Here is a 26949-nt window from a genome sequence, read left to right on the forward strand (position 1 = left end):
CAGCCTAGTGAATCATCTCTGTACCCCCTCCAAAGCTAGTATAACCTTCCTTAAGTAAGGTGACCAAAACTGCACGCAATACTCCAGGTGCGGCCTCACCAATAACCTATACTGTTGCAGAAGGACCTCCCTGCTTTTGTACTCCATCCCTTTCGCAATGAAGGCCAACATTCCATTCGCCTTCCTGATTACCTGTTGCACCTGCAAACTAACTTTTTGGGATTCATGCACAAGGACCCCCAGGTCCCTCTGCACTGCAGCATGTTGTAATTTCTCCCCATTCAAATAATATTCCCTTTTACTGTTTTTTTTTTCCCAAGGTGGATGACCTCACACTTTCCGACATTGTATTCCATCTGCCAAACCTTAGCCCATTCGCTTAATCTATCTAAATCTCTTTGCAGCCTCTGTGTCCTCGACACAACCCGCTTTCCCACTAATCTTTGTGTCATCTGCAAATTTTGTTACACTACACTCTGTCCCCTCTTCCAGGTCATCTATGTATATTGTAAACAGTTGTGGTCCCAGCACCGATCCCTGTGGCACACCACTAACCACCGATTTCCAACCCGAAAAGGACCCATTTATCCTGACTCTCTGCTTTCTGTTAGCCAGCCAATTCTCTATCCATGCTAATACATGCTGACTCCACGTACCTTTATCTTCTGCAGAAACCTTTTGTGTGGCACCTTATCGAATGCCTTATGAAAATCTAAATACACCACATCCATCGGTACACCTCTATCCACCATGCTTGTTATATCCTCATTCCAGTAAATTAGTTAAACATGATTTCCCCTTCATGAATCCATGCTGTGTCTGCTTGATTGCACTATTCCTATCTGGATGTCCCGCTATTTCTTCCTTAATGATAGTTTCAAGCATTTTCCCCACTACAGATGTTAAACTAACCGGCCTATAGTTACCTGCCTTTTGTCTGCCCCCTTTTTTTAAAACAGAGGCGTTACATTAACTGCTTTCCAATCCGCTGGTACCTCCCCAGAGTCCAGAGAATTTTGGTAGATTATAACGAATGCATCTGATATAACTTCTGCCATCTCTTTTAATACCCTGGGATGCATTTCATCAGGACCAGGAGACTTGTCTACCTTGAGTCCTATTAGCCTGTCCAGCACTACCCCCCCCAGTGATAGTGATTGTCTCAAGGTCCTCCCTTCCCACATTCCCGTGACCAGCAATTCTTGGCATGGTTTTTGTGTCTTCCACTGTGAAGACCGAAGCAAAATAATTGTTTAAGGTCTCAGCCATTTCCACATTTCCCATTATTAAATCCCCTTTCCCATCTTCGAAGGGAACAACATTTACTTTCGTCACTCTTTTCCGTTTTATATATCTGTAAAAGCTTTTACTATCCGTTTTTATGTTTTGCGCAAGTTTACCTTCGTAATCTATCTTTCCTTTCTTTATTGCTTTCTTAGTCATTCTTTGCTGTCGTTTAAAATTTTCCCAATCTTTTATTTTCCCACGAACCTTGGCCACCTTATACGCATTGGTTTTTAATTTGATACTCTCCTTTATTTCCTTGGTTATCCCTTCTCTTACCGCCCTTCTTTTTCACTGGAATATATTTTTGTTGAGCACTATGAAAGAGCTCCTGCAAAAGTCCTCCACTGTTCCTCAATCGTGCCACCATTTAGTCTGTGTTTCCAGTCTACTTTAGCCAACTCTGCCCTGATCCCACTGTAGTCCCCTTTGTTTAAGCATAGTACGCTCATTTGAGACACTACTTCCTCACCCTCAATCTGTATTACAAATTCAACCATACTGTGATCACTCATTCCGAGAGGATCTTTTACTAGGAGATCGTTTATTATTCCTGTCTCATTACACAGGACCAGATCTAAGATAGCTTGCTCCCTTGTAGGTTCTGTAACATACTGTTCTAAGAAACAATCCCGTATGCATTCTATGAATTCCTCCTCCAGGCTACCTCGTGTGATTTGATTTGACCAATCGATATAGAAACATAGAAACATAGAAAATAGGTGCAGGAGCAGGCCATTCAGCCCTTCTAGCCTGCACCGCCATTCAATGAGTTCATGGCTGAACATGAAACTTCAGTACCCCCTTCCTGCTTTCTCGCCATAACCCTTGATCCCCCGAGTAGTAAGGACTTCATCTAACTCCCTTTTGAATATATTTAGTGAATTGGCCTCAACTACTTTCTGTGGTAGAGAATTCCACAGGTTCACCACTCTCTGGGTGAAGAAGTTTCTCCTCATCTCGGTCCTAAATGGCTTACCCCTTATCCTCAGACTGTGACCCCTGGTTCTGGACCTCCCCAACATTGGGAACATTCTTTCTGCATCTAACCTGTCTAAACCCGTCAGAATTTTAAACGTTTCTATGAGGTCCCCTCTCATTCTTCTGAACTCCAGTGAATACAAGCCCAATTGATCCAATCTTTCTTGATAGGTCAGTCCCGCCATCCCGGGAATCAGTCTGGTGAACCTTCGCTGCACTCCCTCAATAGCAAGAATGTCCTTCCTCAAGTTAGGAGACCAAAACTGTACACAATACTCCAGGTGTGGCCTCACCAAGGCCCTGTACAACTGTAGCAACACCTCCCTGCCCCTGTATTCAAATCCCCTCGCTATGAAGGCCAACATGCCATTTGCTTTCTTAACCGCCTGCTGTACCTGCATGCCAACCTTCAATGACTGATGTACCATGACACCCAGGTCTCGTTGCACCTTCCCTTTTCCTAATCTGTCACCATTCAGATAATAGTCTGTCTCTCTGTTTTTACCACCAAAGTGGATAACCTCACATTTATCCACATTATACTTCATCTGCCATGCATTCGCCCACTCACCTAACCTATCCAAGTCACTCTGCAGCCTAATAGCATCCTCCTCGCAGCTCACACTGCCACCCAACTTAGTATCATCCGCAAATTTGGAGATACTGCATTTAATCCCCTCGTCTAAATCATTAATGTACAATGTAAACAGCTGGGGCCCCAGCACAGAACCTTGCGGCACTCCACTAGTCACTGCCTGCCATTCTGAAAAGTACCCGTTTACTCCTACTCTTTGCTTCCTGTCTGACAACCAGTTCTCAATCCACGTCAGCACACTACCCCCATCCTATGTAGGTTAAAATCCCCCATGATTACTGCCGTTCCTTTTTCACATGCCTCCATTATTCCCTTGATTATTGCCCTCCCTACCGTGAAGTTATTATTTGGGGGCCTATAAACTACGCCGACCGGTGACTTTTTCCCCTTACTATCTCTAATCTCCACCCACAATGATTCAACATTTTGTTCATTAGAGCCAATGTCGTCTCTCACAACTGCCCTGATATCATCCTTTATTAACAGAGCTACCCCACCTCCTTTCCCTTCTTGTCTGTCTTTCCGAATTGTCAGATACCCCTGTATGTTTAATTCCCAGTCTTGGCCACCCTGCAACCACGGTTCTGTAATGGCCACCAAATCATACCCATTTGTAATGATTTGTGCCGTCTCCTGTCCAGGAGTGGCGTTGCAGCTTCCCACAACCTCTGTGAGCGAACCTGTGGCGCGCATAAAGAATTGTGGGTAATGTAGAGGTCTGAGAATTAAAGGGGCCATGCACACACTGAAGCAATACCAAATAAAATGTCATGAACCAATACATTTTTCAGCCCTTTCTGCCTTTTAAGAAATATTCAATATTTAAAAGCAGTTCCAAATGTGAATATTCAGCTGTTGTTACATTCCTAACATCAACAAATGGAAAAACTACCTCAGCACAAACACAAATAGCTCAGCAAGCCAGGGAAGGACCACCGAGAGTGTCTCACGCAACACTCCAGCTTTGTGCAAGGGGTCAACACTGCAAGAGTAGCCCTCGACCCACAGGGGCGAAGAGGACCTGCAGAGAGGACGATGTGGGAGTACATCACGAAGGCCGTCATTGTCAGCAGTGTCGCCCCCACCATCTGGCTCCAGTGCCCAAAGTAGCTTCATGACCTCAAACCACTGGTCAAGGCCAGTGAATGCATCTTCAAAAGCCGTCTCCAACCAACTGTACCATGAGCCTCACATGCTGCTCAATGCACAACCTCCAATCACTCAGCTACCAACAATCTACACCAATGACTGAGTATAATGTTGGAAAGTATGAGGTCATGCTCTTTGGCAGAAAACAGCAAGTTATTATTTAAATGGAGATAGATTGCAAAGTGCCGCAGTACAGCGGGACCTGGGGGTACTTGTGCATGAAACACGAAAGGATAGTATGCAGGTACAGCAAGTGATCAGGAAGGCCAATGGTATCTTGACCTTTATTGCAAAGGGGATGGAGTATAAAAACAGGGAAGTCTTACTACAGCTATATAAGGTATTGGTGAGGCCACACCTGGAATACTGCATCCAGTTTTGGCTTCCATATTTACGAAAGGATATACTTGTCTTGGAGGCAGTTCAGAGAAGGTTCACTCGGTTGATTCCGGGAATGAGGGGGTTGACTTATGAGGAAAGGTTGAGTAAGTTGGACCTCTACTCATTGGAGTTCAGAAGAATGAGAGGTGATCTTATCAAAAGGTATAAGATTATGAGGGGGCTTGACAAGGTGGATGCAGAGAGGATGTTTTCAGTGATGGGGGAGATTAGAACTAGAGGGCATGATCTTAGTGTTATATATGAATAAACAGTCTGACTGGATACTGTGAGCGCAAAGTAAAGTGTGACCTTAGTCTTTTATTGCAGGTCTCCAGAGTGCTTCTCCAGTCTGTGAGGCCTCCTTAAGTATCTGTGCTCCCAAAAGTTTGTGGGATCCCTTGGGACTCCAGGGGATGAGCCCTCTTGTGGCTGTACAAGATATATACAAGTTTACATACATAACAACACTCCCCCCTAAAGTCAACAGTGTAACTATTTACAAGGTGAGTCGATCTGGGGCCTTTCTTTCCCTGGCTGATCGTCTCGGTGCAAATGCTGGTTTTGGTGAATCCTTTGTTGGTCCCTCGCTGGGCTGCTGTGCAGCTGGCCTTGCTGGGCTGCCTGGTGTGGTGAGTCCTGCTGGGCTGCTGCGGGTGATGGGTTCTGCTTCGTGGCCAACCGCGGTGTCGGTTGCCACTGGTGTGTATGTTGGGGGCTCAAAGAAGGTAGTGGTCCAAGTGTTTCCGGTGAATGAGTCCATTTGAAAGTTTGACCTGAAACACCCTGCTCCCCACTTTGGCCACAATAGTGCCGGGAAGCCACTTAGGACCTTGTCCATAATTCAATACAAATACAGGATCATTGATTTCAATTTCGCGTGACACATTTGCGCTATCATGATATGTACTTTGTTGAAGCCGCCTGTTCTCTATCTGTTCATGTAGATCAGGGTGGACTAACGAGAGCCTTGCCTTAAGTGCCCTTTTAATTAGAGCAGTTCAGCAGGTGGAATCCCAGTGAGCGAGTGGGCTCTCGTGCTGTAACTAAGCAGAACTCGGGATAGGCAAGTCTAAGTGAGCTTTCAGTTACCCTCTTCAAGCCCTGCTTGATAGTTTGCATTGCTCTCTCTGCCTGACCATTGGATGCTGGTTTGAATGGGGCAGATGTAACATGTTTGATCCCGTTACGGGTCATGAATTCTTTGAACTCGACACTGGTAAAACATGGCCCGTTGTCGCTCACAAGGACATCAGGTAGTCCATGAGTGGCAAACATGGCCCGCAGGCTTTCAGTGGTGGCAGCGGACGTGCTTGCTGACATTATCTCACATTCAATCCATTTGGAGTACGCACCTACAACCACAAGGAACATTTTACCTAAAAACGGGCCTGCATAGTCGACATGGACCCTGGACCACGATTTGGAGGGCCAAGACCATAAACTTAGTGGCGCTTCCCTGGGTGCATTGTTTAACTGCGAGCATGTGTTACATCTGTGCATGCAGGACTCTCCAAGTCTGCATCGATACCAGGCCACCACACGTGGGATCTAGCTATCACTTTCATCATTGCGATGCCTGGGTGGGTACTGTGGAGGTCGCTGATGAAAGTGTCTCAGTCCTTCTTGGGAACCACTACCCGATTGCCCCACAGAAGGCAGTCTGCCTGTATAGACATTTCATCTTTGCGCCGCTGGTACGGCTTTATCTCTTCCTGCATTTCCACTGGGACACTGGACCAGCTCCCTTGAAGCACACAATTTTTTACTCGGGACAGTAAGGGGTCCTGGCTCGTCCAGGTTCTAATCTGTCGGGCTGTGACGGGTGATTGCTCACTCTCGAATGCTTCCATAACCAAGACTAAATCTGCGGGCTATGCCATTTCCACCCCCGAGCATCAGCACAGTTTTCTGTACCTGGCCTGTGGCAGATGGCGTAGTTGTATGCGGACAACGTGAGCGCCCATCTCTGGATGCGGGCCGATGCATTCGTATTTATCAACTTACTCTCGGAAAACAGGGATATTAGTGGCTTATGGTCCGTTTCCAATTCAAATTTTACCCCAAACAGATATTAATGCCTTTTCTTTATCCCATAGACACACGCTAACGCTTCTTTTTCAATCATGCTGGAGGCTCTCTCAGCCTTAGACAGCGTTTCAACCTGAGCCCCACGCAGTTGAGTTGACTAAAAACCTCCTCCAGGTTCTGCAGATGCTCGACTGTGTCCCTAACCAAGATGTCGTCCTGGAAGACCACCGTGCTCAAGACCAACTTCAGTAAGCTTTCCATGTTTCTCTGGAATATCGTCGCGGCTGATCGAATTCCAAACGGGCATCTGTTAGAAATGAAAAGACCTCTGTGCGTGTTGATGCAGGTGAGGCCCTTCGATGATTCCTCCAGCTCCTGCGTCACGTAGGCCGAGGTCAAGTTCAGCTTTGTGAACGTCTTTCCTCCCGCCAGCGTAGCAAAAAGGTCGTCAGCTTTTGGTAGTGGGTATTGATCCTGCAGGGAGAAACGATTGATAGTTACTTTGTAATCACCACAGATTCTGACGGTGCCATCTCCCTTGAGGACTGGAACAATCGGACTGGCCCACTCGTTGAATTCAATCGGCGAAATGATGCCCTCTTGTTGCAGCCGGTCCAGCTCGATCTCTACCCTTTCTCTCATCATGTACGGTACTGCTCTCGCCTTGTGTTGGATGGGTCGCATTGGTGACATTAAGTTGGTGTTGCATACCGACTGACGTCACCATGCCACCATTTTTTTTTGCACGGTGCTGCCAGTTACTGGCAGCGCAAAAGAGGGAGAGGAATATGGCGGCCGTCGCGGGACTTGCCACCAGCTGGTGAAAGAGCAGCCGCTGCCATTTTATTGCCATTTCATGGCGCTACGGAGTAGCCCAGAAAATGTTTACAAGTGGCCATTTGATGATTTGGACAAATACTTAAAGATTAAAGATCTTACAGAGTAAATATTCATTAAACTAACACTTTGCAAAGTACAGTGATAACGCTGGGTCTGGTTACAGGTAAATAGCCGTGTTAGTGAGGTTCTGGGTGAATGATGCAGAGGGACAAACCACCGGAACAGACAAATTGCATTTGCTGCTGAAAACCCGAGCTCAGCCAATCCGAGATCTGTCAAGTTTCTGGGACAAAATGAGCCCGAGTGCCAACTCAGAGAAGACCACATGGCCACTATCTCGAAATCAGATAATTAAAAACAGCCTGTCAAATTATATCCAAGAGTAGGAAAACAAGAGGGGCATTCTTTCTTATTTAAGAAGAACAAATCTCCTCTAATAGTTCCAACGTACCTTGCATCATGAGTCAACATGCACAAACACCTCAGGATATTGGCAAGGCGGCAGTAATAAATATATTTGACATCTACGTTTGTTTAATTTATTAAGAAACGGCTGCAACACCACACACACACACAAAGACACAAATAAAGGAAAACTGTAAATGACAGTGTGGGGTTTTGTCTAATACAACAAAAATCAGCAGTAGTAAAGAATGGGAAAAGCTACTCTGAATTGACAGCTAGCAATAACCAACAGAGGAAAATGCATCTCCTGTAATATGAAAATTAAAAATGAACTTGTTGACCACAAATAAAGAACATCAGCTCATGAATTCGCATCCCCAGTTGAAGATCACATCGGCACAGCAAGCTCCCACCTGCAACCTTCCTGCTGGAAGTTTGCAGAACGCCAAGATACTTCAACAGATTATATTGAGGGCTGGTTCACTTTATTGTTCTCACTCAGTGTAAAGCGTTACGCAGTTTTGGTGCAAAGAGATGCTGATGCAAACTGGGGTCATCCAGCAGTCGAAATGTAACCTTTGCACTATTTCCAAGGTAGACCAAGAGAAAAAGGACATGCTACCATTACATTATCAGTAAGTGAACCAGCATAAGTGCATATTTGCAACTGACCGTTATCGGTATCCCTGGGTTTCCAGACATTCCCACCAATTCAATCCATGCAAATGCCTTTAACCCACTTGTGCACTGCCTTCCTAGTGTACACAGGGGGTGCAAGCATCAGGATCCAAACACTGCACAGTGCTCACCAGAGTTGGAGAGTTCTTTCTCTCAATGATGAGTTTTAAGGAAAAGGACAGTGTCGGTTTATGTCAGTGTGTTGGGGAACCAGGCATCATACAAGTGCACTGGTCTGAAAGTGCAAAGGGAAACACAGGACAAGCATAGCTCAGCTCAGATCAACTCTGCTTCGGAGATTGCACACTCTCGATAGCAGTTATATATTTCACAAACGCAGTTAAAATCAGGATTTACAACCAAAAAAAGAAACATGCAGAGTCATATTAGAGCTCAAATGCTGTATTACATGAAAAGGATGAAATGAGCAATGTTACAATACTACCGGCAATTTTGCATTCTGGGGCAAGGTGATACACTAGGCCAAGAAATAACATCCCCTCCAGTAGGGGAATGGTGTAATTCAGTGTGACATGTTTACATAGCCAGTTTCAATTATAAACTTGGGCGTACTGGAAAAGTTGACAGGATGTCTGTGTGGGCACAAGATTTTTAGGTATATCTGTATTTTACACACACACACACACATTTCTAAAAGCGATCATGCAACGCCCAGTCAGAAAGCTGTCCAAGATATACCTCCATTGCTAATCCCGCCTCCCTCTCACCCACACGGGCAACATAAAACGCATTGGTCACTTATTACAAGTGTAGAATTCACTCCTGAACTTGAACAGATCACGAGGCAGCCAGCTCCCTGTCGGTACATCCGAACAATTTATCTTCTGGTGCATCGCAGTGGCAGCACAAGGAGTGTTTGGATGCTATTAAACACTGAAGATGCAAGTTTGCACAGTGTACAATATTGTGTTACATCCCACAAGACAATTCCAAACATTTTATTTTATATCTGAATGACTGTTTTGAAGGGGAAAGATGGCGTGTCTTTCCGCAGAAATATAATAAGTTACCAGTCAAGGCAGAGACATGATTATTTCATCAATCAGTGCAGTCTCGACTAAGGTGCATAGATAAAGATTTTTGTTGTCTGCTGAGTGCCTGATACTCCGAAATCCATTACCATTAAGAGACTCTAAGTAGGAGAAATGAGAAATCTGCATAAAATAGAGTTTCTATTTGCTTGATATGTAATGTACTCCCTTACCTTGTAGGAAGATACTCCATTCACCCAAACTGAGAGAACTCATGCACAGATTGGCATGAGGCAAGACTGAGCGATTCCCAAGTATGCTTAGGAGCACTGTTCCAACAAATTATCATCATAGGTCACTGGTAAGCTTCCTGCTGCTGGCTCAGCTCGCAGCACCCTACCCATCAGGGAATTGTCTTCCACCATCAAGAGCCAAGTGGAAGAATCACAACCTTGTCGTTGCCCCACACACTGCTCATTAGAATGAAATCCAACTTGTTGCTGTTTTTGTGCCACACTGAACCAAAGAGCCAATGGTATCAGATCGTGGCATCAGATTGTGCCATCAGATTATGGCAGTTTCATTCTCACAAGGCTCCCCAACAATTACACTTTGGAGTAATGAGTGAATGCATGTATCAAATAAAAGGGCTGTTCCAAGGCAGGGATGGAGGTTGCAAAAGCTACAACTAAAAGACCTCGGGGTATCGAAAGTGCGAACAAGAGTAATTTAGTGGGAAATAATGCACTGTGTTTTATTGGAATTTTCAACGTTAAATGTAGATAATTCGGACCTCGCATTGAATTGCAACACAGGAACTCAATCAAGAGCTTCGGCGAAAATCATTAAGTACGCGAATGAAATTCAATTTGTTAATGTCTTCATCTGAAACCAGAGATTGGCTCTGTGTTGCCATTCACTGACAGCCAACCAGCATTATTTACCACATTTACTTAAGAGAAATATCTGCTCCTCGAATAACTTCTCTTCAGCAGAAATGCTGCTAATTGATTACAGATGGGTTCTTTTGCTTCTATTCCCTTTGTAATGTCTCGAAGATAAAGGTACGTGGAGTCAGAGGAAATGTATTAGCATGGATAGAGAATTCGCTGGCTATCAGAAAGCAGAGAGTCAGGATAAATCGGTGGTTAGTGGTGTGCTACAGGGATCGGTGCTGGGACCACAACTGTTTACAATATACATAGATGACCTGGAAGAGGGGACAGAGTGTAGTGTAACAAAATTTGCAGATGACACAAAGATTAGTGGGAAAGCGGGTTCTGTAGAGGACACAGAGAGGCTGCAAAGAGATTTAGATACGTTAAGCGAATGGGCTAAGGTTTGGCAGATGGAATACAATGTCGGAAAATGTGAGGTCATCCACCTTGGGAAAAAAAACAGTAAAAGAGAATATTATTTGAATGGGGAGAAATTACAACATGCTGCGGTGCAGAGGGACCTGGGGGTCCTTGTGCATGAATCCCAAAAAGTTAGTTTGCAGGTGCAGCAGGTAATCAGGAAGGCGAATGGAATGTTGGCCTTCATTGCGAGAGGGATGGAGTACAAAAGCAGAGAGGTCCTGCTGCAACTGTACAGGGTATTGGTGAGGCCGCACCTGGAGTACTGCGTGCAGTTTTGGTCACCTTACTTAAGGAAGGATATATTAGCTTTGGAGGGGGTACAGAGACGATTCACTAGGCTGATTCCGGAGATGAGGGCGTTACCTTATGATGATAGATTGAGTAGACTGGGTCTTTCCTCGTTGGAGTTCAGAAGGATGAGGGGTGATCTTATAGAAACATTTAAAATAATGAAAGGGATAGACAAGATCGAGGCAGAGAGGTTGTTTCCACTGGTCGGGGAGACTAGAACTAGGGGGCACAGCCTCAAAATACGGGGGAGCCAATTTAAAACCGAGTTGAGAAGGAATTTCTTCTCCCACAGGGTTGTGAATCTGTGGAATTCTCTGCCCAAGGAAGCAGCTGAGGCTAGCTCATTGAATGTATTCAAGTCACAGATAGATAGATTTTTAACCAATAAGGGAATTAAGGGTTACGGGGAGAGGGCGGGTAAGTGGAGCTGAGTCCATGGGCAGATCAGCCATGATCTTGTTGAATGGCGGAGCAGGCTCGAGGGGCTAGATGGCCTACTCCTGTTCCTAATTCTTATGTTCTTATGTTCTTATGTGACATCCTCACAGAAAAACATCCTACACAGCAGGAGCTCTGAGGAGAAGTTGTACACAGCTATATTGGTTTTATCCCAATTCCAAGATCCGCAACACTGCACCACATCCAGCAAACGCACTTAGCCTTCAAATTACTGCATCATACTCAGTAATTCACAGGACCAGTCCATGGAGAACTGCCACTGCCAGTTCAGTAACATTTTAATCCACACGCCAGTTAGTTTTAAAAAAACCCTTACTTGACCGAAGAGGTGAAGGAGATTTAAACCAGGAGGCAGCTGGGATGCGTCGTGAAGTTCCTCTTTCATATAAAATTGCAGCATGACTGTAAGTTGCCCAAGGCCTCCTTTCATTTCTTCACTCATCTCTTTGATATCTGTGAAGGAATGAACAAAACTCGCCATCAACCACAATAAAACAACGTCTGGCGGCAGCTGCTTTGTCTAGACATATCTACTCCTCAATTCAATTTGAAGTGGGCACATGCATATATCTTTGCAGTTTTGACAGGTAAATAACATACACGAAGCACACAACAAGCTCCTGCCACTCATCTCGGTGTGTGTGTAAAAAAAATAATGGACAGCAACTTTCAGGACGGGTGATCAATCAAACCTACAGCGTACTGCAGGAGGACATTTGTTTCCTTCAAATCGTTGTGACGACGATTGGAGCAATTTGTTTTTGTTTAGACAAGACAGCGGCCAGTGGCAAAAGAAGTAGATCATGCGGGGAAATGTCCTTGTGCCACAAAACTAATAAACGATAGATTCACGGACGAGCACCCATAAATTGTCGAGGTCAGTGTAGGCTGCTTCCCTGTGTGGAAGGGTCGGAGCCAGCAGTTCTGGTAATAGAAAAGTTTACCACATGGAAACAGGCCATTTGGCCCAACTAGTCCGTGTCCGGCGTTTGCCCTCCCCAAGCGCCATTACCCACCCCTTCAATCTAATCTTGAATGTCTGCACAGTTGCTGTCGAAAGAAGGAAGGAAAAAAGTAAAGAAAGGAAAAAAAAAAAGGAGGGAAAAAAGGGAGAAAAGGGAAAATGGAGGGAGGAAGGAAGGAAGGAAGGAAGGAAGGAAGGAGGAAGGATAGATAGATAGATAGATAGATAGATAGATAGATAGATAGATAGATAGATAGATAGAATGGCCTTCTTCTGTGATGTTCTAATGAAAAAAGAGCCAATTTTTCAAGCATGCTCTGCAGCCACTGATTACAGAGCTTGTACGTCTAACTTACGGAGGTACGACAGGCCTTTAGGGAACACATCGTGACACAGAAATGATGCGTCTTTGCAACAGGTAGCTTAAGGTAAGTGGGCCAACAAGCGAAAAGCAGATTTACCCCTCCAAAATGGTCATATTTGTCTACAAGACAACCTTTCAAAGTAATTCAGTACATGTGAAGCACTTTGGGACCTTGCTGAGAGAGAGGTGATAAAGCACTATATAAATTCAAAGTTATTCTTTCTTTACAACGATTTCTTTCCAGCCATCTTGTACGCTTTGCAATTACTTTCTCTAAGTTGATGTTACCATTCATTTGTATTTACAGAATTTGACTATTTTCTGTAGCTGGAGGCAATATTTGAATTAAATTTGATTAATCTACACTGATGGAAATGGTATGTACAGCTAGTCACTAATTCAAATGGAGAAAATCATTAATAAATTAAACACCATTAAACTGTGGGACATAAACACATTTCAGAGAAAAGGTAGGGTTACATTGACAACAAATGGATAATTAAGGCTACACTGATAACTCAATATTATAAATAGAAACTGCCAGCCATTACTCAGTGGGTAGCACTCTCACATTTGAGTCAGGAGGTTGTGGATTCAAGTCCCACTCCAGAAACCTGCGCAGAAATTTAGGCTGACACTTCAATGCAGCACTGAGGGGGTGCTACACTGTTGCAGATTCAACTGAGATGTTAAACCGAGGCCCCATCTGGCCTCTCAGGCAGATGTAAAAGATCCCATGGGAGCAGTCGAAGAAGAGTGGGGGAGTTCACCCCAGTTTCCAAGCCAAAATGTATCCCTCAATCAACATCACTAAAACAGATTTTCTGGTTATTAATCTAATTGCTCTTTTTGGGAGCTTGCTGTGAGCAAATTGGCTGCCATATTTCCCTGCGTCATAGAATAGTACAGCACAGAAGGCGGCCATTTGGACCACCGAGTCTGTGCTGACTCTTTCGAAGAGCAATCCAGTTAGTTCCATTCCCTGCTCTTTCCCCATTTCCCTGCAATTTTTTTCTCCTTCAAGTATTTATCCAATTCCCTTTTGAAGGCTACTACTGAATCTGTATCTACCACCCTCTCAGGCAGTGGATTCCAAATCTTAACCACTCATTGCATAAAAAAGTTTTTCCTCATGTTACCTCTGGTTCTTTTGCCAATCCCCTTAAATCTATGCCTTCTCATTATCAACCCTTCAGCCATTAGAAATAGCACGAGTGTCAACTACAGAATTTATGCTGAGTATTCTGAGTATCCATCTTTCAGCTGAGATGTTAAACTGAGGCCCCGTCTTCTCTCTCAGGTAGATGTAAAATATCTCTTGGCACTATTTGAAAAAGAGTAGAAACAATAACGCAACTTCAAAAATAAGAACATAAGAATTAGGAGCATGAGTAGGCCGGACAGCCCTTCGAGCCTGCTCTGCCATTCAATAAGATCATGGTTGATCTTCGACCTCAACTCCACTTTCCTGCCCTATCCGCATATCCCTTGATTCCCCTAGAGTTCAAAAATCTATCTATCACAGCCTTGAATATACTCAAAGACTCAGCATCCACAGCTCTCTGGGGTAGAGAATTCCAATGATTCACAACCCTCTGAGTGAAGAAATTTTTCCTCATCTCAATCTTAAAAGGCTAACCCCTTATCCTGAGACTATGGCCCCTAGTTCTAGACTCTCCAGCCAGGGGAAACAACCTCTCAGCATCTACCCTGCCAATTCCCCTCAGGATCTTGTATGTTTCAATGAAATCACCTCTCATTCTTCTAAACTCCAGAGTATAGGTCCAATCTACTCAATCTCTCATCACAGGACAACCCTCTCATCCCAGGAATCAATCTAGTAAATCTTCGCTGCACTGTCTCTGAGGCAAGTATATCCTTCCTTAGATAAGGAGACTGTGCTCCCGCCAAAGTCCTGTACAACTGCAGCAAGACTACCTTACTCTTGTACTCCAAACCCCTTGCAACAAGGGCCAACATGTCATTTGCCTTCTTAATTGCTTGCTGTACCTGCATGCTAACTCTGTGTTTCCTGCACGAGGCCACCTAAATCTCACAGAACACCAACAAATATTCTGTTTTTATATTCTTCCAACCAAAGTGAATAACCTCACATTTCCTCACATTATATATACTCCATCTGCCACTGTATTGCCCACTCACTTAACCTGTCTACATCCCTTCATTGGCTGCGATGCGCCTTGTGGCGACCCACAATCGTGAAAGAGGCTACAGAAATGCAAGTTCATTCTTTCTTTTCATTCTTTCATACTAGTTTACAAACTGGAATTCTGAATACAGAAACCACAAATATGCACAGATGTTTACATGATGTGTTCAGCCGACAGGACTGCTGCGCTATGCTTTCGGAAAGCACAGCCTCTCAGGTGCCCAGATTTGATTGCATTGGGTAAATTCCTTTGTGCGTATCAACGGTTTCTGGAGAAACTGGGGCACATATTACAGAGTATGTAACATTCATCTGCTCCAAAGTATTCGTTGGTAGAAACAGAAGCTAGCTTAAGCTAACCTGATTGCATTTTGCATCAAATCATAGCTAGTTCTGAACCAGCATGTGCAGCATATATGATGAATTAAAACCGGATCGGGCAAAGAAAAATTAGTGATCAACTGGTGAAATGAATTACAACTGCCAACCTTTCTTTTTAAATGACATAGGATATATAGAGCACAGAAACAGGCCATTCTCCTATCGAATTGCTCACGGTGATTCAGAGACAGCTCTGGAGTGCAAGTAGTCTTGACATTTGGCAGCTTTGGGGATGAGGGTTCCACTAGTTGGGCAGCACTGGGGAAGGGAAAGGTGGGGGGGGGGGTGGTGGGTAGTAGAGTGAGAGAGGGGTAAATTTGGGGAGTTTGCCAGCAATTAGGTTATGGTAGCATTTAGGGCGGTGGGTAGGGAGGGGAATGCAGTTTGGCAGCACTGGGGAGAGAATTGAGTGGACAAGGTACAAGAGGGAGACTGATACGACCTGACTCAAGAGGCCAAAATAACCAACGCAGCTGCAACAAACACAAAAATCTGAATGATTGTATTTCAAAGAGGGATTGTGCAGTTTTGTAAATAACTTCAACTATTTTTACCAAATGAACATTTTTTTTATCAGATTGCTAGGCCATGAATTGCATTTTTAACCCATGTCCTATCCAGTTGACTGGCTGAGGAAACAAACAGCGGCCAAAGGGATTGTCATTGGTTCCCTTCTCCTTGCTAATAATTTCATTGGTCGATGTTTTCAATCTAAAGACTCCTGATTGGAGGTTGCAGCACCTGTTCATTTATTGGCAAGGGAACGGTGGCATAGTGGTTATGTTACTGGACTAGTAATCCAGAGGCCTGGACAAATGATTCCAAGCGACAGGAGTTCAAATCCCAAGGAAGCTTGGGAATTCAAATTCAGTAAAGTGAATAAAACGTAGCATAAAATGGTGGCTGTGAAACTACTGGATTTTCGTAAAAACCCATTTGGTTCATGAATGTCCTTTAGGGAAGGAAATCTGCCGTCCTTGCCTGTTCTCACCTATATGTAACTCCAAACTCTTAACTGCTCTTTGATGCAACTAAACTGGGTGGCGGTGTGAGCTGTGAGGGGGACTCTAAGAGGCTGCAGGTTTTGACTTGGACAGGTTAGGTGAGTGGGCAAATGCATGGCAGATGCGGTATAATGTGGATAAATGTGAGGTTATCCACTTTGGGGGCAAAAACGCGAAGACAGAATATTATCTGAATGGCAGAATAGGAAAAGGGGAGGTGCAATGGTTGTCATGGTTTATCAGTCATTGAAAGTTGGCATACAGGTACAGCAGGCGATAAAGAAGGCAAATGGTATGTTGGCCTTCATAGCTAGGGGATTTGAGTATAGGAGCAGGGAGGTCTTACTGCAGTTGTACAGGGCCTTGGTGAGGCCTCATCTGGAATATTGTGTTCAGTTTTAGTCTCCTAATCTGAGGAAGGACGTTCTTGCTATTGATGGAGTGCAGCAAAGATTCACCAGACTGATTCCCGGGATGGCTGGACTGACATGAGGAGAGACTGGATCAACTGGGTCTTTGTACATTGGAGTTTAGAAGGATGAGTGGGGATCTCATATAAACAAATAAGATTCTGACGGGACGGGTCAGGTTAGATGCGGGTCGAATGTTCCCGATGTTGGGGAAGTCCTGAACCAGGGGACACATTCTTAGGATAAGGGGTAGGCCATTTAGGACTGAGATGAGGAGAAACTTCTTCACTCAGAGAGTTATTAACCTGTGGAATTCCCTACCGCAGAGAGTTGTTGATGCCAGTTCACTGGATATATTCAAGAGGGAGTTAGATATGGCCCTTACGGCTCAGGGGATCAAGGGGTATGGAGAGAAAGCAGGAAAGGGGTACTGAGGGAACGATCAGCCATGATCTTATTGAATGGTGGTGCAGGCTCGAAGGGCCGAATGGCCTACTCCTGCACCTATTTTCTATGTTTCTATGTTTTACGCAAGGGCAATTATGGATGGGCAATAAATGCCACCGATGCCTACATCCCATGAATTAATTTTTTTAATTCCCTAGCCGGTAGCTCACTGGTTCCTTACCTGTTCATTTAGTGGCACGCTCCCTACCTGCTCAACTATGATTTGGTGCAATTTTATGAATACATTATTTAATCTAAACAGATGCAAGTGTGATGGACACAGGTTAGACACAAAACTTTTAGATCGCAAGAGTGGGAGATACTTTAAGGACTGAAGCGTCCAATTTACAGGACACACCCCCAACCAGATCATTGCTGCAGAAATCTCCCATCCAAAATATCTCAACATTACAAATTATAACATGCAATCCTTTCAATCTAAGATAGTCAGCAAGAAATCAAATAGGGAATTCAGAAGAAACCCAGAGAGTGGTGAGAACGTGGAACTCGCTACCACAGGGAATTGTTGAGGCGAATAATATAGATGCATTTAAGTGGAAGCTAGATAAGTATATGAGGGAGAAGGGAATAGAGGGTTATGCTGATATAGTTAGATGAGGAAGAATGGGAGGAGGCTCGAGTGGAGCATAAACGCCAGCATGGACTGGTTGGGTCGAATGGCTTGTTTCTGTGCTGTATATTCTATGCAATTCTCTGTAATCTAATATCAATTTTCCAAGGCTCATCATCTGAAACTTGCCCTACATTGTCCACTGTGAAGTTAAATAGGTAACGCATTGTAACAATTAAAAAACATCAATACCTTAGTTCCTGCAATATTGCAAGAAGATATACGATGACAAGTAAAACACTTCAACACCTCATATACTGAAATGAAACAAGGTTTTCAATCCATCATCACCTCATTATTTATGCAATGTAAACAGCCCCAGGCTTTCCTAAATTACATTCATTGAATGACAACTTAAAAAAATTGCGAATTGGGTATTTGTTCTTTTGGTGGGCATGGGGTTATCTCATTAATGCTTGTTATAAAGAAGATGCTTTATAAAGAAGATGCTTTATAAATAATTTGGGGTCGAAATTCGGTTTGTTATGCCACCCGTTAGCGCCAGAGAGGGGCGGCTAACGAGCGGCGGAGCCGGTTCCTCGCCTCCCGAAAAATGCAGTTGAGCGGTGGGGGCGGTGCCAAGCAGTACCGCTGTGTGCTCTACTGCCACCCACGTGGTGACGTCATCGAGCGTGCAACACCCCCTTGGCGCCGCGGCCTGCGATAGGTAGGTTCGGCGGCTTCACTGGCAGACGTTTGTGCTGGCTGGAAAAGCTGTCGGTACATCGGGGATCCCGGAGTGGTACCATCCAGAGATCAAGGTAAATTGTTAACTTAACTTTTTTCAGCATATATTTATTAATGGCACCAGTGTGGAAGTGGGGGTGTGGGTGAAAGAAATTTCTGTGAAATGTTTTTTTCAGTTTTATGCGCTAGGCCAGCAGCCTACAGTCGGGAAATTGAATAGGCCTCCTGAGTTATCGCTCTGTTGGCGCCCAAGGACTAGTGTTCAACACCTCTTTTAGCGCTGCACTCTCATCTTTGGGGAAAAATACAGAATTTGGCAATCTGAGGCAGTGATTACTGCCAGGCAGTAAAATCACCCTTCAGGCGGTGTCACCGCCTCAAAAACAGCGGGACCGAATTTAGACCCTTTTATATTTTAACTTTCAAGCTAACATTTTTTTTTTAAAGATCAAGTCAATCTTGTTCCCCTCTCCCACACACAGAAGGAAACATTTCAACATTAAAAGTTGACCAAAAGACACATTCTTGTGCAAGACTTCCCAGTTGACTGACTATAGAGGTCTAGGAATGGTGGGATCACGTAAATATTGCAGTATGAATCTCAATTTTAAAATATTATAATCACGCTACTCTAAGGCATAGGTTTTCAAACCAGCAACCCCAGGACGTCTGCCACTGAATCCAAGGGTGGAGGGAATTCAATATATACACTATCAGGTAAATGACTTAAAATGTATAAGCGGATTTGAAAACCCGAGAGAAATATTCAGTGAGAATTAGCAGACGATGAAACAAAAACAATAGTTTGCATTTATATAACACCCCAAGGCGCTTCACAGGAGCGTTATTAAACACACTTTGACACATAAGGAGATATTAGGGCAGATGAGGTAGGTTTTAAGGAGCATCTTAGAGGAGAGAGAGGTGAGAGGCAGAGAGGGAATTCCAGAGCTAAGGCCCAGGCAGCTGAAGGCACGGCCGCCAATGGTGGAGCGATTAAAATCAGGAATGCTGAAGAGGCCAGAACTGGAGGAGCGCAGAGATCTCAGAGAGTTGCGGGATGGAGGAGGTTACAGAAATAGGAAGGGGCGAGGCCATGGAGGGAAAGCAGAAATTTGCCAAGCTTATGCCACCAAGTCATCTGTACACCTGATGCCAGGCGTGCCACAAACAGTGTGTTTCCAGAATTGTGTATTCTGTATCTTCTTTATTTGTTGACTTTTTAGCACTTTATTTCTTTTGCTGTGTATAATTCATGAGAGTACTGTTTATCTTTGGGCAGATCGCAGTATTGTATAGAAGCTGGGCCCTAGCTGGGTGGCAATATTTGCAAAGAGTCCATCACATGGAACACCCACTCCAATGAGTCCACATTCCCCTTTACCGCTCTGTGATCTAGAGATTTGGTGCATGTATACCTCCCGTTAGCGCCCCTAACTGGCGCAAATGCATCAATGCCCAGGTGTGGCGCTGACAAAGACTCCTACCATATTGGACAGGAGTTTAGCAACGGCGCTAAAATTGACTTTTGCCCCCTACAGCAGTGCCGGGCAAAAACACCAACAGCTGCAGGAGGTGTGAATCCGGTGACCGGCCACTACCGGGGCAGTAATTAAAGGCGAGGTGGCCAAGGTAAGTAAAAAAAAAAAAAATTACTTTTATTTTCGTTGTGTTCCTCTGTTTTCTTTGCAGGGTCCTGCCTGCAATCACTCAGCCCGGCACTCTACTTGAATGCACAAGAGCAGAGATCTTCGATGGTTATAGGGCCTGGTGCGAGTTAGGATATGGGTAGCATTGGAAAAGTCAAGACTCTGTTCCGCCTGCAGCAATCGCCCTTCCCTTTAAGGGAGGGAAGGGCCCTTTGAACGCGGCAGCGCTGCACGGCCCAGTTAGCGCTCCAAGAAGGAAGTGAAGCGCTTGATTTAGCGCTCCACTTCCTTCCGGGAGCGCTAAAGTGAATTTTTAGAGAGAGGAGAAACTTTAGTACCTGGCACTAAGTTTGCCACCTCTCAAAAGTTACCACCCCCAAACGGGACAATAATCAATTTCTCCCACTGTTTCTCTTAATATATTTATGAAAACGTTTATGTGAGTTTTGATATTCCTTGCAAGTCTTTTTTTTCATATTTCTAATTGCATCTCTTAATACTTTCTTTCTATCCTTCTGTTGCTTTCTATAGCTCTCCCAGTTTGCTGGACCTTCACTTTTCTTTGCATTTGATACTTCTTTGAAAACTTCCCACTCGAGAATTACCTGCAATGGATTCACTTCCCGCTCCCGCACTGTTACCTCTGGTGACCCCTGTTATGTATGTAAACATTGTAACTGTGTAAGACTTGCCACCAGAGGGTGCAACTGTTGGAGGCCAAGGGTCACCTGCACCCCTTGCACAAGGGAGTATAAAAGGTTGTCTGCCATGCTGCTTAGGCACTCTGGAGTTGTATTAAAGAGACTAAGGTCACATCAGTTTTAGCTCACAGTACTTAGTCTTGTGGTGTTCTTCCATACTTAACAATTGGCAACGAGGAACAGATTACGAACTTTCACGCGGTCTTGGCTGCCATTGGTATTTTAGAGAGATTTGTAGAGGGTGATGATTGGGAAGCCTTCGTTGAGCGTCTTGACCAGTACTTCGCGGCTAACGAGCTGGATGGGGACGATAAAGCGATCAAGTGCAGGGCGATTCTCCTCATCGTGTGTGGGTCCACAATATATGGCCTCATCAAGAATCTGCTAGCACTGGAGAAACCAGCGGAGAAGACATAAACAGAGTTATGTACGCTGGTTCGGAACCACCTCAAGCCGAAGGAGAGCGTCTTAATGGCCAGGTATTGCTTCTACATTCACCAACGCTCCGAGGGCCAGGATGTGGCAAGTTATGTCGCCGACCTGAGACGCCTTGCAGGAACTTGCGAATTCGCTGGATTTTTGGTGGAAATGCTGCGGGACTTTTTTGTGCTTGGCATCGGCCACGAGGTCATTCTTCGCAAGCTGCTGTCCGCCGAATCCCTCGACCTGAGCAAAGCCATCACGATAGCCCAGGCATTCATATCCACGAGCGATAATACCAGATAGGTATCTTCCCAGCATCGAAGCTCACCGACATAAAATAACGTCGCTAGCAGGCAGAACTGCATGTGGCAGGGCCTACACGTTTGCAGCTGCAAGACCTAGGATGACTCAAGAGTCCGCCACCGGGTGTGAGTGTAAATCCATTAGCAGCATGTTGGCGCTGCGGGTGTAATCATCGAGCCTATCAATGTCGATTCAAGCACAACGTGTGCAAAGGCTGCAAAACAATGGGGCATCTCCAGCAAATGTGCAAGAGTGCTGCGACTCACCACGTGGCAGAGTCGGCAGAGGATGATTGATCTGGCGCGGAACAAACAAGAGAGGCAATTCAATCCGAGGAAGAAGTGTATGGAGTACACACCTTCACCACCAAGAGCCCTCCTATTATGCTGAAAGTCAAATTGAACGGTATTCCGGTATCAATGGAGTTGGACACGGGGACGAGTCAGTCAATTATAAGCTAGAAGGCTTTTGAGAAACTGTGGGCCAACAAGGCACAAAGGCCCAAACTGAGCCCGAACTGCGCACCTACACCAAAGAGTTCATACCAGTCATTGGCAGTGCGGCAGTTAAGGTATTGTACGATGGAGCTGTGCATGATTTATCATTGTGGATTGTACCAGGCGATGGTCCAATGCTATTTGGCAGAAGCTGGGACGGCATCAAAGCACTATCTTCAATGGATGATGCCTCGTGCGCCCAAGTGCTGAGCAAGTTTCCGTTGCAATTTCAACCAGGCATTGGCAACTTCACAGGCGCCAAGGTGCAGATCTATCTAGTCCCCAATGCAAGGCCCATTCATCACAAAGCTTGAGCGGTTCCATTTATGATGAGGGCGAAAGTCGAGATCGAACTGGACAGACTTCAATGAGAGAGAATCATATCACCAATCAAGTTCAATGAGTGGGCCAGTCCGATTGTTCTGGTGCTGAAAAGCGATAGCATGGTCAGAATCTGCGGAAGCTACAAGGTAACGATCAACAGAGTTTCGTTATAGGACCAGAACACGTTACCCAAGGCGTTTGCAACATTAGCAGGGGGAAAATCGTTCACCAAGTTGGACCTAACCTCCACCTACATGACACAGGAGCTGGCTGAATCTTCGAAAAGATTGACGTGCATCAACACGCACAAAGGATTGTTTATATACCACAGGTGCCCTTTTGGGATTCGTGCGGCTGCTGCCATCTTCCAGAGGAACATGAAGAGCCTGCTGAAATCGGTTCCGCGCACCGTTGTGTTTCAAGATGTCATCCTAATCACCGGTCGTGACACCACCGAACACCTGCACAACCTGGAAGAGGTTCTAAATCAACTAGACAGAGTGGGACTCAGGCTGAAACGCTCCAAGTGTGTTTTCCTGGCGCCAGAGGTCAAATTTTTGGGGAGAAAGATTGCGGCAGACGGCATCAGACCCATGGACTCAAAGACAGAGGCCATCAAGAATGCACCCAGAGCACAGTATGTGATGGGGCTGCATTCGTTCCTGGGACTACTCAACTATTTTGGTAATTTTCTACCCGGATTAAGCACTGTACTGGAACCGTTGCACATGTTGCTACGTAAGGTTGACGACTGAGTTTGGGGTAAATCTCAAGAGACAGCTTTTGAGAAGGCCAGAAACCTACTTTGTTCTCATAAGTTACTTGTACTGTATGACCCGTGTAAACAATTAGTGCTAGCTTGTGATGCATCTTCGTACGGGGCGGCTGTGTGTTACAGCAAACCAATGTATCGGGCAAACTTCAACTGGTTGCTTACGCGTCTAGAAGTCTGTCTAAGGCTGAAACAGCCTACAGTATGGTCGAGAAAGAGGCGTTAGCATGTGCATATGGGGTTAAGAAAATGTACCAATACCTATTTGGACTTCGGTTTGAGCTTAAAACCGACCACAAACCGCTCATTTTGCTGTTTTCAGAAAGCAAAGGTATAAACACCAATGCTTCGTCCTGTATCCAAAGATGGGCACTAACATTGTCCGCCTACGACTATGTTATCAGTCACAGACCAAGCACGGAGAACTGTGCTAATGTCCTCAGTCAGCTACCATTGCCCACTACCGGGGTGGAAATTGCGCAGCCTGCAGACTTGCTTCTGGTCATGGATGCTTTTGAGAGTGAGGGGTCATCCATCACTGCTCGCCAGATCAGGACCTGGACCAGCCAGGATCCTGTGCTATTACTTGTAAAAAGTTGCGTCCTCAATGGGAGCTGGTTGGCAAGATGAAATTAAGCCGTTTCACCGACGCAAAGATGTAATGTCCATCCAGTCGGATTGTCTCTTATGGGGTAATCGCGTGGTTTTGCCAAAAAAGGCAGGGTAACGTTGATACGCGACCTGCACAATACCCACCCAGGCATAGTCATGATGAAGGCTATAGCCAGGTTGCATGTTTGGTGGCCCGGCATTGACTCGGACTTAGAGTCATGCGTATACCAGTGCAACACGTGCTCACAACTGAGCAATGCAGCAAGGGAGGCTCCATTGAGTCTGTAGCCCTTCAAACCGCGGTCCAGGATCCACGTAGATTTTGCTGGGCCCTTTCTCGGAAAGATGTTTTTAGTTGTAGTGGACGCTTACCCTAAATGGATTGAATGCGTAATCATATTATCCAGCACATCCATTGCCACCATTGAAAGCCTCCGGGCTATATTCGCCACCCATGGCTTGCCCGACATCCTTGTCAGTGACAATGAACCGTGTTTCACCAGCTTGGAATTCAACGAGTTTATGACCCGTAACAGCATCAAGCATGTCAGGTCTGCCCCGTTTAAGCCCACATCCAACGGTCAAGCGGAACGGGCAGTCCAAACTACCAAGCGGAGCTTGAAACGCGTGACGGAAGGCTCCTTACAGACCCTCTTATCTCGGGTTCTGCTCAGCTACCGGACACGACCCCACTCGCTCACTGGGGTTCCCCCTGCAGAATTGCTAATGAAGAGAGCACGCAAAGCCAGGCTCTCCCTAGTCCACCCGGATCTAAATGATCATGTGGAAACTCGGCGTCACCGGCAAAACATGTACCATGATCGCGCGGCTGTATCGCGTGACATTGATGTTAACGACCCTGTGTTTGTCCTGAATTACGGTCATAATCCTAAATGGGTCGCTGCCACTGTCTTGGCCAAGGAGGGGACTAGAGTGTTTATAGTCAAACTATTGAACGGACAAATGTGCAGAAAGCATTTGGATCAGACCAAACTGCAGTTCACAGACAACCAGGAACAACCTGAAGAGGACATCACCATCATCGATCCACCAACACACACCCAACCAGCAATCAACCTCACTGTCAATCAAGAGGATGAATCCACTATTCCCAACAGTCCTGTCAGACCAGCCGTGCCGCAGTGCAGCAATGGTCCGACTAACGCACCCATGCCAGAGTTTGAACTCAGACCATCAACCGGGGAGCATAGGGCCCCGGATCGTCTCAACTTGTAAATAATTTGCATCAAAGACTTTGGGGGGAGTGATGTTATGTATGTAAACATTGTAACGGTGTAAGACTTGCCACCAGAGGGCGCAACTGTTGGAGGCCCAAGGGTCACCTATATAGCTTGTGCAAGGGCGTATAAAAGGTTGTCTGCCATGCTGCTTAGGCACTCTGGAGTTGTATTAAAGAGACTAAGGTCATATCAGTTTTAGCTCACAGTACTCAGTCTTGTGGAGTTCTTCCATACCTAACAACCCCCAAGGATCCATCCTTGGCCCCCTTCTATTTCTCACCTACATACTGTCCCTCGGCGACATCACCCAAAAACACAGCGTCAGTTTCCACATGTACGCTGACGACACCCAGCTCGAACTCACCCTCACTTCTCCTGACTCCTCCACTGTCTCTGAATTGTCAGACAGCTGGTCTGACATCCAGTTCTGGATGAGCAGAAATTTTCTCCAATTAAATATTGGGAAGACCAAAGCCATTGTCTTCGGTCCCCGCCACAAACTCCGTTCCCTAATCTCGACTCCACACCCCTCTCCCTTGCATCTGTCCGACGCTGAACCAGACTGTTCACAACCTTGCCGTCCGATTTGACCCCGAGATGAGCTTCCGACCACATATTGGGCCCAAGTTTCGGCCTCAGTTGCTCCTGATTTTTTGGAGCAACTGGTGTAGAACGGAGTATCTTCGAAATTCAAATTCTCGGCATTTAGTTTGCTCCAGTTCTAGCCAGTTAGAACAGTTTCACTTTGGAACAGAATTTTTTTTTTCAAAAGGGGGCGTGTCCGGCCACTTACGCCTGTTTTCAAAGTTTCGGCAGTGAAAGCTTACTCCAAACTAACTTGGAATGGAGTAAGTGAAGATTTTTGTACACTCGAAAAAACCTTGTCTACACTTTAGAAAATTAATAAGAAATAATTTATTAAAAAAAAATCAATAAATAAAACATTTTCTACTAACCGACTGCAGCACCGGGAACCCTCCAACAGCATGCTGGGATTCACCCCCCCACCCCACCCTCCAGTGTGTCTCTGTCAGTGACTCTATCTCTCTGTCTGTCTGTCTGTGTCTCTCATTCTCTGTCTGTCAGTGTCTGTGTTTCTGACAGCGAGGGGTGGAGGGGAGGGGGAGGATGGGGTGGGGGGGTGGAGGGGAGGAGGGGTGGTGGAGTGGGGAAGAGGGGGTGGGCGGGGAGAGGGGGTGACAAGTGAGGGTGGGAGGGGGGGTGAGGGGAGGGAGGGGGGGTGAGAAAGGAGGGAGGAGGGGGGGAAGAGAAGGGAGGGGGGGAAGAGAAGGGAGGGAGGGAGGAGGGGGGGGTGAGAGAAGGGAGGGAGGGAGGGGAGGGGGGGAAGAGAAGGGAGGGAGGGGAAGGGGGGGAAGAGAAGGGGGAAGAGAGAGAGGGAGAGAGAAGGGAGAGAGAGAGAGAGAGAGAAAGAAAGGAGAGGGAGGCTGAATGGGCCGGGCCCGGCCGGGCCCAAGACATGGAGCTTCGACTTACCGGATTGACAGGTAGGTGGCGTCGGGTCCGGGGTCCAGGGGGGTCGGGAGCACGGGTCGGGGCGGAGGGGAGGGGGATAAATTGGTGGGGGGGGGGGGCAGATCGGTCGGGGGTGGGGGGGGGGGGGAAGAGGAGATCGGTCGGGAGCGGAGGTCGGTCGGGGGGGGGGGGGGGGGAAGCGGAGGTCGGGTCGGGGGGCGGGAGTCAAGTCGGGTCCGGTCCGGAGGAAGCAGGAGCTGGGCGTGGGAGGCAGCCTTATGCACGCAGCCCCAGTGAGGCCATTGGGCCAGGGCTAGGGTGCTGCATGCTTCGGGCCCCTCCCACACAGTTTCGGGCGCCTGGAGCTACTGCACCGTAGCGCCCACTGTAGCGCGCATGTGCAGAGGTCCCGGCACTGTTTTCAGCGCAGGGACCTAGCTCCGGCCCCTACA

General features: G+C 46.0%; 1 protein-coding gene across 1 annotated transcript in view; it reads right to left on the reverse strand.

The window, feature by feature from the left end:
* The window catches only part of smyd3 (SET and MYND domain containing 3), a 1321352-nt gene that overhangs the window by 896330 nt on the left and 398073 nt on the right, over positions 1-26949 (reverse strand). Inside the window, exon 5 of the mRNA XM_070889200.1 lies at positions 11761-11897. Coding sequence (XP_070745301.1) covers positions 11761-11897 — 137 coding nt within the window. The remainder of the gene's footprint in view (positions 1-11760; positions 11898-26949) is intronic.

The sequence above is a fragment of the Pristiophorus japonicus genome, chromosome 9 (assembly GCF_044704955.1).
Source record: "Pristiophorus japonicus isolate sPriJap1 chromosome 9, sPriJap1.hap1, whole genome shotgun sequence".
Taxonomy (NCBI): Eukaryota; Metazoa; Chordata; class Chondrichthyes; family Pristiophoridae; genus Pristiophorus; species Pristiophorus japonicus.